The sequence below is a fragment of the Ovis canadensis genome, chromosome 7 (genome assembly GCF_042477335.2).
Source record: "Ovis canadensis isolate MfBH-ARS-UI-01 breed Bighorn chromosome 7, ARS-UI_OviCan_v2, whole genome shotgun sequence".
In the NCBI taxonomy this organism is placed as follows: Eukaryota; Metazoa; Chordata; class Mammalia; order Artiodactyla; family Bovidae; genus Ovis; species Ovis canadensis.
In genome coordinates, this window is record NC_091251.1 from 86,761,772 (window position 1) to 86,777,845 (window position 16,074).

Below are 16,074 nucleotides of genomic sequence, written 5' to 3' on the forward strand. Positions count from 1 at the left end.
TAAGAAAAGGCAAATCTGGGTGTGTGTTTTGTTTTGTTTTTAACCTTCTCAGGGAGAAGAAATTGGCTAGCTTTTCAGACACTCCCTTGTGTTAATTTCTTTATCTCCTGCTAATTTGACTGTGACCAGCCAAAACCTTCACTTGGCACAGTGTGTGTCTGAGAATCAGCTGCCTGTCTCTGAGGTGGTAACCCAAGAGGCCTCCTGAATTGGAGGTGATAAATCTGGGTTTTCTTCCTTTGAGGAAAGACACTTGGAATTGTATCAGTGAAGGCAGATGGGGCGCTAGTCCAGGTTCAACCCCGAGATGGGTACTTTTCCATCTTGAAGCTACTAAATCCTTGGCAAGCAAAAGTTCCCATAGAAAGCTAACAGGTAGAAACAGGCAAATGCCTGGCCTGGACTTTAAGGTGGCTCCTCAAAGGACAGACTAGGAAAATCACTGACGTAGACTAGAGGATTGTAGAATTTCCAACGCCGAAAGAACCTGAGAGATCATGGTCGACATTCCCACATCTCATTTACCAGCAGACACTAGACTCAGAGAAGTTAGGGGGCTTGTTGGTATCATAGCCAGGACCAGACCCCAGGCTCCTGACCCCGCAGGGGTCCCCTTGCATGCTGAGTGGGCCTCTGGGGGTACCCCAGGCTCCCCTTCCCCTGCGCTGAAAGTGACCTTGCTGTCTGCCTGAACTCCTGTTCTGCCATCAACACAAATGTGACCTTCTCCCCCTTTTGTAGCATTTCACCAACCAAAGGGAGGAATTTGAGGGCACCAGGGAGAGCATCCTGGTGTGGCTCACAGAGATGGACCTACAGCTGACCAACGTGGAGCACTTCTCAGAGAGCGATGCTGACGACAAGATGCGCCAGCTGAATGTAAGGCTTGCTTCCCTGGCTCCTCCCCACAGAGTGCACCCTGCGGAGAGCTGGCCAAGAACAAACTCCACCTGACACCCTGAGAGCAGATTCCAGAGCTGCCAGAGCAGCCAGACCGCATCCACCTGTGTCCTGCCAGGTTATCACGAGCAAGGATACCATTCCTTACAGTCCAGGGGTCATTGGAACGAGACCCTTCATCCTCTTTGTCATTTATAATCGTCCAAGGGGAGAACACTCTTGAGGTTCCAAAGAGAACTTCATTCATAAGACGCTGTTTCTCCAGCACTCAAGTCTGAGTACACCTGTGGGCTGAAGCAGGATGAAACTCTCTCTCAAGAGCATGGGATGGACTGGGAGATTGGGATTGACATACATACACTGTTGATACTATGTATAAAATCGATAACTAATGAGATCCTACTGTCTAGCACAGGGAACTCCACTCAGTGCCCTGTGGTGACCTAAACGGGAAGGAAACCCAAAAAAGAGGGGATATGTGTAAACACATAACCAGTTCACTTTGCTGTGCAGTGGAAACTAATACAACATTGTAAAGCGACTATACTCCAATAAAAATATAAATAAGTTAATAAAAAAGAAACAGTAAGACCAGGAACAGATACTTCTCACACCCAAAAGCAGTAAATGTCCATTTGTGCCAGACCTTTAGAATTATTTTAATTGGAAATGTCAGTGCCCAAAAGGGGGAAGAAAAAACGTGTATGATCATTTAAAATTCTTAACTCATTATAGTCACTTAGTTCAAAATTGATGGAGCTAGAGTTTGAAATCCTTCTTCATCCTCTAAACAGGGTTTCCAGCAGGAAATTACGTTAAATACCAACAAGATTGATCAGCTCATCGTTTTTGGGGAGCAGCTCATTCAAAAGAGCGAGCCCCTGGATGCCGTGCTGATTGAGGACGAGCTGGAGGAGCTGCACCGCTACTGCCAGGAAGTGTTTGGCAGGGTCTCCCGGTTCCACCGGAGGCTCACCTCCCATGCGCCGGTAAGGGGACCGCTCCTCCCACAGGGGGCTTCTGGGCCACCCAAAGCTGATATTTGACTCCACTTTTTTAATACTTATTTATTTGGCCACACTGGATCTGAGATGGGCACACAGGCTGTTTAGTTGCAGCATGTGGGATCTAGTTCCCTAACCCCAGGGATCAAGCCCCGGGCTTGAGCGTGGAGCAAGAGCGTGGAGTCTTAGCCACTGGACCACCGTGGAAGTTCCTTGACTCCACTTTTAAAGACTGGGAAACTTACCATGTTATGGCTAACAGTAATTTGTTTTTTGTTTTTTGTTTTTTTAAAAAAAAACCTGTGTTTTTGTTTTATTAAAGTATAGTTGCTGTACAATATTATATGTCACAGGTGTTTGGTATAGTGATCCACAGTGTTTCAAAGTTATACTCCATTTATAGTTATTATAAAACATTGGCTGTATTCCCGTGTTGTACAATGTATCCTTGAAGCTTGTTTTTACCTAATGGTTTGTGCCTCGTACTCCCCCTACCCCGATGTTGCCGTCTGCACTACCCTCTCCTCACTAGTAACCTCAGTACTCTGTGTCTGCGAGTCTGCTTTAAGAAGCTGAGTTGAAAAATGTTCTTTCCACTCTTATTAATATAGAACCATACTTACTGAGGAGCTGCTATTTCCCAGTGGAAAGGATGGCCCTCCTGCAAGTTCTTGCTCCTCTTACCTGTCTCCCACGGGTTCCTCAGCACAGAGCTTCTCTGGCCTGTGTCCGTACCCCCAGGATATGACGATAGCTGTCCTGGTTTTGCTTCTGGCAGTAACTTGGTGATATATCGGCTTTTTCCTCTATCTTAATATTTGTGCCTTTCTGGTGCTTTATTCTCACCTTTGAGCACCAAAAGCACCAGCTTTCCAAAAAAGTTGTGATGTTTCCCTGGAGAGAGGCGCCTCTGGGATGTTCAAGTGGAGTCAAGGCCATTATGTACAGTTCACTGCCTCTGCCAGAAGTTTCGCTGGTGACCACTGACCAACACGATTAGCCACCTTTTCTATCTTTGTGTCTCCAACTTCTTTAAAAATTACCCTCAATTCCTTCATTTTATAGCATAACCATATAGAGCCATTTTTCTTAAAGTAATTGTAACATAGGGGAATAAAATTCTGTATTTGGAACAGTAAGATTGGGGGATAAGAAGAAAGAGCCTGGTCCATGATGTTGTGAATTTCCTTTTAGAACATGCTAATGGCCTTTAAAATTGTTCTTAATTTTCTGATTCTTAGATGAACCTACCATTAACCATCAGTGAAACTTTGTCCTCCATTTCCTTATCTTCTATATAAAGATATTTAACTTAGATGATCAAGTTTCCAGTTTTCCAAGGAAAGAAGGTAGAGTTTTGGAAACTATGGATTCTGGGTCCCACACTTGATACTCTAAATTGGAATAACCATAGACAGGGCCTGGGGACCTGATTCTTTTCAAAGTCTCCTCAGAAACACTGGTGGTGGCCATTCTCAGGAGCTGCTAGTTGGGCAGACTTAGCTGCTAACACTCCTCATTATGGCAACAGGCTGTGATTTGGTTAATTCTCAAAACTGGACACCCCTGTTCTAGGGCTTGGAAGATGAAAAGGAGGCCTCTGAGAACGAGACAGACGTGGAAGACCCCAGAGAGATCCGAGACGACTCTTGGCGTAAGAGGGCAGCAAGTGAGGAGCCCTCATCCCCACAGTCCCTTTGTCAACTGGTGCCCCCAGCGCTGGGGCCCGAGCGCTCTGGCTGTGAGACCCCTGTCAGCGTGGACTCCATCCCACTGGAGTGGGACCACACAGGCGATGTGGGGGGCTCCTCCTCTCACGAGGAAGACGAGGAGGGCCCATACTACAGTGCACTGTCAGGTATGGACCCAGGCGGCCAAGTTCTTAGTGCCCGAGCCACGCGCCCAGCTCTTGGTAGTCAGAGTGCAGCCTGTGGTTGACCAGACATCCTGTGGCTTCCTGTGTCTGTCCTGCCCGCCTCTGACCCTGAGAGCTGGCTCGTTCCTATTATTGATGGAATGAGGAAAAATAAAATCCACATTGGGATGTGAAGGCTGTTTGATGATGGCTCTGGATATTGGAGGCTCATCAGTGGACTTCTCAGTTGAGTTTTGCAGAGTTATCAGGGATTGTCTCTGTCCTTTCTATGCAGTTCCTCTCCCCCACCACTACTTTGGATGGTTAGGAGTTGGCTGGAAAAAAAAAAAAAAAATCCTGTTTTTTAAAATCTTTTAAATAAAACAGATGAAGGATAGTTACTTTTCTCCTCCCAGGTGACAATGTTTCTACTGTTTTAATACTTGGACATTCGTCTACAGCGCCTGCAGTGAGGAAAATGACATTGTTCTTTTTCAGATATAGAAATCCTTGAAAATCCTGAGGCATATCTTAACATGACCACAAAAACTTTGAAAGCGTCTTCTGGTAGGCCCCTGCCCATGCATGTGTCTCAACATGGCAGCGTCCTGTGGCACGCACGGCATCCTAAACCTCGCTCCCATGTCATGTCTGACCTCTGCCTTCTGTGGACACCATGCGCCTTGGTCCTTCGTCATGGTGTATTCGCACGGCCATACTCACACGTAGCTTCGTGCTCCATGCAAAACCCTCCAGACCAGTGCAGTCTCCACACCATCCTTCTCCTCCCCCTCAGGCCCATGCGGAAGGGAGTTCTTCACGGTGCCTTTTTAAATTTTTCTCTCCACCTAACTCAAGTCCTTTGGCACGGGCCAAGCTTTCTTCAGGGTGGCTTGGTTTGGAACTACTACCTTGCTTATGGTGATTTCCTGGGAAGAGGGTGGGGAGTGGGGGGTGAGGGTACTGCTGCCTTTGCCACAGGAGAAGAAACCTTCGTCTCCCTGACTTTCAGCTCTGCTCTTCCTTCCCTGCCCCATCCCCACCTGCAGCAGTTGGCTAGAGCCACGAGCACCCCTGGGGTCCTTGAATCTACCCTGATGTTCACTCTTCCTCTCACTCCTGAGAGATCTTCAGTTCTCTCGGCCCCCAGACCCAGCCTTGCTGCCAGCGCCCCTGCCGCTAGGGCCCCCGGCTCCAAAAGGCCATTCATCTCACAGCAGATCACGTTTGTTGTGCTCCATCGTGAACCCACCTAGTGAAGGCCCAGTGTTGCTCAGTTGCATGAGTCTCATTTCATCCCCTTCTGGGACATACTGACATTTTGCAAACATGCATGCTTTGCAAGGAAAGCTGCAGAACTCATATTATACTATAACCTGATGCCACATTACCCATGACCTTTCTTTGTGTAACTAAATATGAATCCTTTGGTTGGAGAGAATGGACTGTCACTTGCCATTCTTTTGTTTCAGGCAAATCCATTTCTGAAGGCCCCTCGTGGCATGTTCCTGACAGCCCTTCCTGTCCCAAGCGTCGCTACAAACAAATGGGAGGTGACAGGAGTGTTCAGCCCATCCCCTCTGATTCCAGCACCCCTTATAAACCAGCCTATGTAAGTCTTGACCCCACTGAGAGTATAACCCATGTCCATGAGTTACAGTTAAAACTTTTTTAAAGAGAGAGAGATTTTGGTATATACTGCATGTGCTCACCTGCCAGGCATATTTGGGGTTGGTTTTGCCATGGTGACATACTTCACGAGGACTCTGGCACAACTGACTAGACTTAGAGATGGGTGTCTGGCCAAACACCATCTTTGAGTGCTGACATAGGATGACCATACTTATTACTGTTGAGTCAGTCATCTGTGTAAACAGCAGAGAAGCAAAGTGGTGGCCTTTCTGAGCTGTTCCTGAGCTCCCAAACCTTTGATATATTCACCTTGACTATGGTAGGTCAGCTGGTAAAGAATCCACTTGCAACACAGGAGACCCTGTTCAATTCCTGGGCTGGGAAGATCCCCTGGAGAAGGGATAGGCTACCCACTCCAGTATTCTTGGGCTTCCCTGGTGACTCAGTTGATAAAGAATCCGCCTGCAATGCAGGAGACCTGGTTCAGTCCCAGGGTTGGGAAGATCCCCTGGAGGAGGGCATGGCAATCCACTCTAGTATTCTTGCCTTGACAGAGGAACCTGGCGGGCTAGTCTGTGGGGTCGCAAAGAGTTGAACACAACTGAGTGACTAAGCACAGCACATACATTCTAGTCAAAAAATTGTGACTTCCTATAGACAAAGGATGAGCTGGTTGGATGGCATCATTGACTCAGTGGACATAAGTTTGAGCAAACTCTGGGAGATAGTGAAGGACAGGGAAGCCTGGCGTGCTGCAGTCCATGGGGACAACTGAGGGACTGAACAACAAATAGTAGACCTGGGTTTGATTCCCAGCCCTATGAGGAAATTGCCCTAGGGCTGTAAACACTTAAACTTACCTCTGTGAGCCTTCCTTACCTGAAGATAAACCTGCCTTACATAAAGTCACAAAAGGAAATCAAATATCATACAATATCGCATATATGTGGAATCTGGAAAAATGGTATAGATCTTATTTTCAAAGAAAAAATAAAAACACAGGCATAAGAGAACAAGATATGGACACCAAGGGGAAAAGAGGGAATGGGATGAATTGGGAGATTGAGCTTGACATATACACACTACCATGTGTGTGTTAATCGCTCCGTCGTGTCCAGCTCTTTGCAACCTCATGGACTGTAGCCCACCAGGTTCTTCTGCCCATGGGATTCTCCAGGCAAGAATACTGGGGTGGGTAGCCATTTCCACCTCCAGGGGATCTTCCCAACCCAGAGATCCAACCCGGTCTCCTGCACTGCAGGCAGATTCTTTACCATCTGAGCCACCAGGGAAGCCACCGTGTATAAAATAGATAAATAATGAGAACCTACAGTATAGCACAAGAAACTCTCCTCAGTGCTCTGTGGTGATCTAAATAGGAAGGAAATCCAACAAAGAGGGGATATATGTATACATACAGCTGATTCACTTTTCTGTGTAGCAGAAATTGACCAAACATTGTAAGGAACTATACTCCAATAAAAATTCATTTAAAACCAAAAATCTACCTTACATAATTGTTGCTAGGATTAATGTGTATGAAAATATAAATAAGGCCCTCAGAAGTGGTCACCAGCATTATTATCACTACGGTATACGGTTTGTTGTTCTTGTTGTTCTACCAGTGACTGTTTCGTCTTGGTTACAAGTTCCTCAGGCAACGTAAGTCCTTGCCACGCTCTGGTTACACAGCTGTTGGGGGCCAGCCAAGCCTAGGATTTAATGTTGGCCCCAGATCACCCTCAGTACCAGCAAGTAGAAATTAAAACGTCTCATACATTTTTAGTGTCATCTCTTAGAGAATCCAAAAGTGAGGTGAGCATCACTAGATTCATCTCAAAGTCCCCTCTGCATGTAGGAGTGAATGTTGCTAGACAGCAGAGAAGATTCTGCCTAAACATGGTCAGAGCCTAGTCATTTGATAATGGGTTTTCCCAACTCAGAAACCCTTCAGCAAGCAGTTAGCATTTTAACTCTGTCCCTTTGTGGTGCGCAGTAAGACCCGATGGCCCCAGGGAGAGACCCCCGCACCTCACTTTTTGCTTTATACCCGGGGCATGTGGTGTGGCCTCTGCAGGTGACTATGCTTGTGTTCTTTCCTGCTCACTTTAAAAAGCTCAACCCTTTTTGGATATGTCTGCAACCACAAATCTGAGGGGTTTTTGGCTTTTTTTTTTCCTTTCATTCCACGCAAATAGACCATATGGACACAATCCAAAAAAACATGACTTTTCTAAAAAAGATACGTTTATTTTGGGGAAGGCCTGAGGTAGCAGCGCAATCAGCTCTGTGATAACAGAAGAGTCGGTGTGTGCACTGAAAGGTAAAGGTTTGTCACGAAGGGCCCTAGTTGGCAAATTTGTGCTCTGTTTCCGATTCCTGGTGATGATAATGCCAACCAGTTCTACAGAGTGACTGGGAGGGATAACGAAAATTTTGTGAAAAAAAAAAACCTGTGCAAATGTAAAAGTGCTAACACAGTACAGTCTGGTAGGCTCAACAATTGTTTGGTCTTTTTGCACAGTTCAGTAGGGAAGCGTTAGGAAGCCTCACATTAAATCAGGCCATTCTGTTCCCAACACTGACCTCTCACCTGCTTCCCCCTCCCTGGGCCTTTGATGAGACTTGACTTTTGCCATCAGTTCTGCTCCTTACAAATGCTACCCATACACTTAGGTGCCTCTGTATTACAACAAGTTACCCTTTGAAGGAAAGGGCTCCTGTATCTTCATTTCTTACCTGTTAGTATGAACCAAGACAGTCTTCAGACAGCCTTTAAAATTTACAGATGGTAATGTAAAAATTGTCTCATTCTAGGTAAAACTGCTGTTGTCTCCAGGGACTGAAGGTGGCAAGGAAGATCCAGGGATTCTGACTGGCGGTGCACAGCAGGAAGACGAAGACCTGGCCGCCCTCACTGGGCAGCAGCCAGGTACAGTTAGATCAGGCAGTTGTTCAGAAGCAGAGACTATGTCTTGGGTTGGTTGGACATTTACTCTAAGTCTCTGCTCAACAGAACGTTAACTAGGAACTGACCAATTACCTCATTCACCAAACTTCTGAACTTGACCTAGAGCAGCCAATGTTATTTTGGATCCAGCTGACTTTATTTATGAACAAGTTCCTTTACTTATTCACTTTACTTTCACAACTATTCTTTAAATATTGACAAAATGAGCCTCATATGATGAAGGGCCTGTTTGCACCTGCATGACTTTGTGTGTAAAGATCAGACATGAAGATGATGATCAAAGTGTGTGTCAGATGTCTCCTTTTCTCGTAAAAGTAATGACTCAACTAAGTCAAGTTCATAGCATTGACCTGATCACTCATGGACAGGAGGACAGAGCATCTTAAATACATCATGAACTGGAGTGTTCAACATGGGGCCACAGAGCATCTTGGCAACATGTTGGGCCTCTTAGCCACTCCGCACCTTGTCCCAGGCCCTGTGAGAGTACACTGTCACAGGCCTTGAACCAGAGCGGAGGAAATGTGCTGTTCCACACTCAGGGGAAGTGCTAGCCCCCAAACCCCGGGCCTCCCGCAAGGAGCATCACCTCCAGGTTTTATCACCATGACCCTGAATTAGTTGGAAGCAGAGAAATCTGTTTATATTATTGCTTCTTTTTATTGGCGGCTTTTTTATTCCAGGTGCCTTTGACAGATGGGAACTGATCCAAGCACAAGAACTTCACAATAAGCTCAGAAAAAAACAAAGCCTGCAGAAGCTGAACTCTGATATCAGCAACATCACCCCTTGGCTGGAAAAAACTGGAGCAGAGCTGGAGACATTAAAGCTGGCAGAACCTCCCTCTGATATGCAGGAAATGGAACTCCAAGTGAAGAAGCTGAAGGTGAGTGAGAGTGTGGCAGAGAAGAGGACTTCAGAATGCACGTGCAAACACTAGCTGTGTGTACGAGCACGTCACATCTGCTAGCTGCATGCCACATGCAGGGGTGGCATGCACGCAGCGTGTGCTCAATCGTCTCTCCTGTTTCACTTCTGTAACCAGCAAGGAGACGGATGAAGATTTGTATTTTAATTCAGAGGAGCATCTCCAAAGGATCCCAAAGCCCAGAGCAGTGCTGGGGAGGTGCAGCTCTGATCTGACTACAGAGGGACCCCTAGACTCTTATGGAGGCACCAGTGGCCATGGGCAGGCAGCTTAGAAATACCTGTCCAAACTATGTGCAGGCAGCACTGGGGGTGGTGGTGAGGGTGGGGAGGAGGACAGCTTACCCACTGACAAATTCTGTAGCCTGATTTGTAACTCAGATCAGGAGTTACAGCAGAGCTGGCACCCACACAGTCAGCCCTGGCCCCACCAGAACTAGCCCTAGGAGAGGGGTGGTTTGAGCCCTCCACTTTGGGGGTGCTCTGCACATGAGCCTGGTCTCCTAAGAGGACCCAGGATAGGAGTTTTGGGGTATCCAGGCAGTCTTCACATTTGTACTATTGTTTTACTTTGTGCCTTGATATATCAGGGGTTACCATTCATTCTAAGAAATAACACTTTTGTGATACCTAAGAGGCAAATGCTGGATCGCTTCATGTGTTTTACCTGGAAGACTTCTAATCTGATCCAGAAATGTTATTAAGCCAAATAGAGGTCAGGGGGTCCATTCACGCCTCCAGTATAGCTGGTCCACCAGGAGACAGGCCGCCGCCCTGGGCCTGGCCAGCTGGCCAGCCAAGTTGTGACCTTGTATGGCAGCTCCCTCACCTGATGCCTGTCAGCCAGTCACAGGCCACGCGCCTCTGGTATCCAGGGCCAAAGCTCGGAGGACTGTCTGGAAGATCTGTTCCCCACAGAGGTTCAAAATGAACCCTACATCACTGTTTTCAGAGTGCCTGACCCGGCCTTTTCCCTCTGTGGCAGGAGATACTGAAAGCCTTTGACACCTACAAGGCCTTAGTGGTCTCTGTCAACGTGAACAGCAAAGAATTTCTGCAGAGCGAGAGCGCCGAGTCCAAAGAACTCCAAGATAGAGTCAGCCAGCTGACCCTGCGCTGGAACACGGCCCTGGGCGCGGTGGAGAGCTGGAGAGAGGGTTTGCGGCAGTCGCTCATGCAGTGCCAGGTACGCCGACTCAGCACCCAGCCAGTGCCCAAGGCCTCGTCCGGGGCACAGCCAGGCCCACGTGGGTGGGAGAAGAGGTATTTTTATCATCGTCAGGCGGCTCTGGCACAGCCAAATATGGCTTGTGCTTAAGAAGCATGTGCTTTACCATTTGTCTCCCAAGAGGCCCACCGGCTGTCTTCTCAGATACCTGATGCTCACCCTCCGTTTCCCACTCTGCCGCCCAGGCCCACCCATAGTATATGGGTTCCAGCAAGCGTTCCAGTAGGTTGGAAATGTCACACCAGCACTGCACCATGTCTGTCCTTTTGCCAAGAAGGCTGGATGGCAGAGTGATTTAAGAGATCTGGCCCTGGAACAGGGAGCAGCTTAACCCAGCTCTGTAGCTTTAGTAGCTGTGTGACTGTGGGGAAAGCACTGAACCTTCTAGACCTGGGTATTTTCTACAACTCCACATGTGTAACCTTGTCCCAGCACCTGACACATAGTAAATGGCCAGCCCGGGTTAGCTCTGCCCCATCACAGAACAGGAGCCCACCACCGAGCCCACGTCCAGCCCTGTCCCTGGGCCATAGTCTGTTCAGTTGAGGGGTCTCCCTCGATCACTGAATCAGCACATTCATTGAGTAATTTGTGTTGGGCATGCTGACACCCACCTTCCAGCTAACACTTTGCACTTGGCAGAATTTAGCATGCCTCCTGGGATGTGCCAAGTGCTTTCCTGTCCTGCTTTGCCTCCTTTGGGGGGGCCCTGGCATCTAGTTTAAATCTGGCCCTTTTAATCTCTGAATATAACCCAGAAGAGCAAGTGATGTTGATGGATTATCAATAGCAAGTTGCTTCCCAGCACACCTGCCTTCACAGACTGAGAAAGGGCAGTGCTCTGATGTCTGTTGTTTTTAAGGACTTTCACCAGCTGAGTCAAAGCCTGCTGCTGTGGTTAGCGAGTGCTGAGAGCCGGCGGCAGAAGGCTCATGTCACTGACCCGGAGGCAGACCCCCAGGTTCTCCTGGCACGTCAGGAAGAACTCATGGTAAGTTTCCTCCTCAGGGACCCTGCGCTACCACTGGCCTGTGCAGGACCTCAGTACCTAGTGGCCTCACCTGGCATTTCTGCAAACAATGTCCACCTGCCCTCATGTTCCGGGTTGGCATCCCTCCGCTGAAGTGGGATGAACGCAAGGGTGAAGCGCCGTGGTCCGGAGCAGGAAGTCTAAACCGCTTTAGAACTGGGGCTGTAGGCATTTAGCAATATCCTGGGAACCTTAAGTCCGTTTAAAGTCTTTCTCTCTTGTGAATAGAGCTCATTTGGGAAGAAATACGGTGTTTGGTTGCCCTGCAGCCCTGGTGAGCTCTCTGAATTTTCTGTGTCCACACACAGTCTTTTTCCTGGGGGGTAGTTGTGTTTGTGTATATTTCACCAACAAGTGAAGATGAGACCCATATATTCTCACTTGCACTCAAGGTGACATTTTTATCCATGTATTTATATGTGGTTTAATATTTTAAATTTAATCAAAATGCTGATCACTGTTTAAAAAATATTTTTTGTATTAAAATCTTTGTAAAGCCCCACTCTCCAGAGCAGTGGACTTTTAATTACTTTAAGTAGACACATATTGTCCAGTGGCTACCATTTTAGACATCGAGCAAGACAATACAAACAGATTCACTTGCTCCCTCTCTTTCTAACCATAAGCTGCGCTCTCTCAATTTATCCACTTTAGATTTCCTCTCGACTTCCTGCCATTACTGGATGAGGGCCTAGTCTTCCCATTTCCTCTAATTTCCCCAGCATCACGTCTCCAGAATGACAAGGAATTTGAAAAAATAGCAAGTTGCTCACATTCCATTCCTGTCTAGATGATGCCAGGCTTGGGGACCAGCAAATAGGAGACGGGGGTGTTCTGGATGAGCACCAGCCACCATCCGTCCTGGAACTTCCCCGGCACTGAGAAAGCTGATTCCGTCCACACTCGCTTCCCTTTTGATGAGCAACTGTTTTACACACTTTTTTATTCCTAGCAACTGGAAAAGGAGCTAGTGGAACGTCAGCCTCAAGTAAACTCCTTACAAGAGATTTCCAGCACCCTGCTTATCAAGGGGCATGGAGAAGACTACATTGAGGCTGAAGAGAAGGTCCATGTTATCGAGAAGAAACTCAAACAGTTACTTGAGCAAGTGTCCCAAGACTTAGTGTCCTTGCAGCGAAGCCAGGTGAGTCCCCTTGTTGCTCTTAAATATGAAATTGTCCTGTTAGATGCAAACGAAAAAGCTACGTTATGGCCCTGCTAGGGGAGGGAGGAGCCCTGCCAACAAGTTATGAAAGCTCTTTAAAGTCATTTTGTCATCTATAATGAGGTAACAGCAGCACCCATCAGTGTGGCTGGGGGGCATGTGGAAAACAAGCCAAGTCCCTGCATCATTTCTGCCTTCATGCCCTCGCTTGTCTCACGTGCCAGTTCCTGGTCGCTGTCTTCTGACCACTCTGATTTGTCTACCTTCTTCTCTAAACTGTGATTCAGCCAGAACAGGTGACTCACCGGATGTAGAGCAGCCCCTCCCCTCCATCCCAGAGTACACCTCTCCTCCTGTGCAGCCCAGATCACGTGGCCACGCTATTACACCACGTGTCCAGCTGTCTTTCCTGCTCTTGGGGGCTGTGGGTTTTTAATGCGTATGACTGGCCTCACCTTGTTTACAGTCCCTCTAGTCTTAAGAAAGGCCATTTTAGAAGCGGGGAGTGAGTACACTAGAAGAGCCTCTCTTTCTAGAAAGATGAGAGTCGGGGAGGGGTAAGCGGTACAGTGAAGAAACCGCAGGAAGCAGGTTCTGTGCTCTTGAGACTTTTCAGAGCCTTCTGTTCCCCTGAACTCTTGTGTGGATTTCAGAACCCAGACTCACCTCTGCCCAGCGTGGATGAGGTAGACCACGGAGAGCCTCTAGCAGCGTCTGCACCAGCTCCCCAAGCCAAGGTGAGAGCCCCTTTCTCAGGGGAACCACACTAGTTACTATTGAAAGTTATTGAGATGACAGGGACTTGGACCTCCAAGCCCCCTTCCAGTATGTCACGATAGTGCAGATTTCTGCTTCAATCTGCTGATCAGTGGAGTGGCTTACTCCAAAGATTTGAGTGGGGAAAAAAAAAAAACTTTGAAAGACCTGACTGAAAAGCTGTTCTCTGTGCTCAGTACTCTTCCCTGGGATTGTGGAAGTTGGCAGCCCTCCGGGCACTGCTGAAGGGGCTTCTTGATCTCTCCATCAGCAACAGCTCAACAGGCGGGAAAAGTGCTACTCTTGCTAGTTTAACCCAATATTTTCTTGCCTCAGAGTGTAATCTCGAACATATTACTCTAGTCTCAAAAGCTTGGCAGGAGGACAACCTAAGAAACATGTATAACTTAAGAAGAAAGAATGTTTTATCATTCACAGAACTAAATTATCTTCCATTTACTAATTGGATTATTTTTATCCAGCAGTTGGAAGCAGAGAAAACTACAAAAGAGAAGAACAAGCCCACCAGCAGGTAACAGCATCACAGCAACAGCAGTGGGTTCCTGCCCTAAACTCTCCCCCAGCAGGCTTGCCAGTGCCTCTCTCAAGGTCTTTGTAAGAACTGCTTTCTACATTTAGAAGGGGTAGGGCTAGGTTTCTCTTCCGTGCCGGCTCCTAGTTTCGGAACTTGGAATCTTTTAATTGCAGCATGCTGGCTCTAGTCCCCTGACCAGGGGTCAAACCCAGGCCCCCTGCCTTGGGAACATGGAGTCTTAGCCAGGTCTTTACATAGGCAGGGGCTAAGGTGATGGGAGGTCTCCGGAAACTCCCAGTCAGCTCTCACCTCCTCTGTTGCCAGGGTGCCCGATCCCGCTGCCCCCGAGAGCTCCAAGCCCCAGCGCTCCTTCCTTTCTCGGGTGATCAGGGCAGCGCTGCCCCTCCAGCTGCTCCTGCTGCTGCTGCTGTTCCTGGCCTGCCTGCTGCCTTCCTCCGAAGAAGACTACAGCTGCACTCAGGCTAACAACTTTGCCAGGTCCTTCTACCCCATGCTGCGGTATACCAACGGGCCACCTCCGACATAGAGGCTAGCCCTGGCCCGCAGTGCCACGCCGCCAGCCTGTTGACTTGGTGTCCAACCTGTGAGTGACACTGAGCATTGGTCCGAGGGCCACCAGCTGTGGATGCCTCCCTCTGGGCTTAACTTGGGAGAGCTCTCTCGGGACCCTGGGCAGCAGTCATTCCGGGCAGCTTGGCAAAGCTCAATTGATTGGAATCGGGATCTTTGGAAACAGCAGTTTCCTGAAGAGCCAAGCACTTTGTGAATTCTGATTTGTCAAACCACATTATTAAAACGTAGTGAATACGGTCAGTGAACAGTAGTATTCATCACATAGTATATATATTACAGAAACAAGCAGATTCCACCTTGGAAATGGTTCAGAAACTCACACACTCTTGGCTGATTGATTGAAACAATCATATTTAAGATGTTTGTTTAGAATTAATTTTACTTCCATCAGCAGCAATCTTGAGCTACAGGTTATAAAACCAAAATGATCTGTTCAGTACTTAGGTCTGCTCTTTATACTGCTTTAAATTTTTAAAGAAATTATATTGCATGGATGTGGTTATTTGTGCATATTTTTTAACAATGCAGAATCTGTATGAATAATGTAAACTTTGATTTTTTTAAAACAAATTTTAGCTTGAGCTTTTTTGACTAATGTACAGTAAATGCCAAACCACGGACTTGATAGGGACATTTTTGTAAGTTAATTTTATAAGACTTTTTCACACTTAAAAGTGATGCTTCAGGTTTTAATTGTTTGACCATGGGGGACTGGTGCAGAAACTTGAAGCTGTTTGTGGTATGTACAACTCAGATGTTTCTCATTAAAACAAAACAAAAAAGCCATACCTTTGTCATAGTGGATTATATTTACAAAGCCATTAAATGTCATGCGTAATCCTCCATAGAGCAAAAATTATTTTAAAAATATTTGAGGGGATTTATGGGTTTTACTATTTTTGAGCTAAGATTTATATTCTACTGTTTTGTAGGGGTGATGAGGGCAGCACAAGCTGGATGTGAAAGGATCATTTCACTCAGATTTTTTATCCCCAGCTCCCTCCAGAGCCAACTAACACATAGTGTTTAATGAATGTTAACAGACAAAGCCATCTGCCTTTCCTACAATTCCAGCACCACTGTCTATTTCCCACCCAAACGGAGTGTGTAATGATAAGTTACTGATCCAAATGGAACAGAGAGCCCAGAAATAAACCCACACACCTACGACCAATTGATCTTCCACCAAGGAGGCAACAATATAAGTGGGAAAAAGACAGTCTCTTCAGCAAGTGGTGTTGGGAAAGTTAGACATCTGCATGTAAATCAGTGAAGTTAGAACACACCCTCACACCATGCACAAAAATAAAATGGCTTAAAGACTTAAGACATGATACCATAAAAGAAAAGATCATAGGTAAAACATTCTCTGACATAAAGGGCACCAGTGTTTTCTTAGGTCTCCCAAGGCAATGGAAATAAAAATAGAATCTAATCAAACTTAACCAGCTTTGGCATAGCAAAGGAAACCATTTGA

The 16,074-nt window shown here is 47.0% G+C and overlaps 1 protein-coding gene across 8 annotated transcripts in view; it reads left to right on the forward strand.

Annotated features, from left to right (window-relative positions):
* The window catches only part of SYNE2 (spectrin repeat containing nuclear envelope protein 2), a 325,432-nt gene extending 310,049 nt beyond the window's left edge, over window positions 1-15,383 (forward strand). For 4 of the 8 annotated variants that reach the window (XM_070292474.1, XM_070292471.1, XM_069596766.1 and 1 more), the window contains 13 exons: window positions 742-879; window positions 1,695-1,889; window positions 3,480-3,762; window positions 4,258-4,326; window positions 5,232-5,371; window positions 8,209-8,323; window positions 9,046-9,248; window positions 10,275-10,475; window positions 11,380-11,508; window positions 12,500-12,691; window positions 13,366-13,449; window positions 13,951-14,000; window positions 14,328-15,383. In XM_070292474.1, coding sequence (XP_070148575.1) covers window positions 742-879; window positions 1,695-1,889; window positions 3,480-3,762; window positions 4,258-4,326; window positions 5,232-5,371; window positions 8,209-8,323; window positions 9,046-9,248; window positions 10,275-10,475; window positions 11,380-11,508; window positions 12,500-12,691; window positions 13,366-13,449; window positions 13,951-14,000; window positions 14,328-14,550 — 2,022 coding nt within the window. In that variant the 3' untranslated portion in view covers window positions 14,551-15,383. The remainder of the gene's footprint in view (window positions 1-741; window positions 880-1,694; window positions 1,890-3,479; window positions 3,763-4,257; window positions 4,327-5,231; window positions 5,372-8,208; window positions 8,324-9,045; window positions 9,249-10,274; window positions 10,476-11,379; window positions 11,509-12,499; window positions 12,692-13,365; window positions 13,450-13,950; window positions 14,001-14,327) is intronic. The other 4 variants (XM_070292472.1, XM_070292473.1, XM_070292475.1 and 1 more) reach the window with 3 other exon arrangements.
* The last annotated feature ends 691 nt before the right edge of the window (window positions 15,384-16,074 follow it).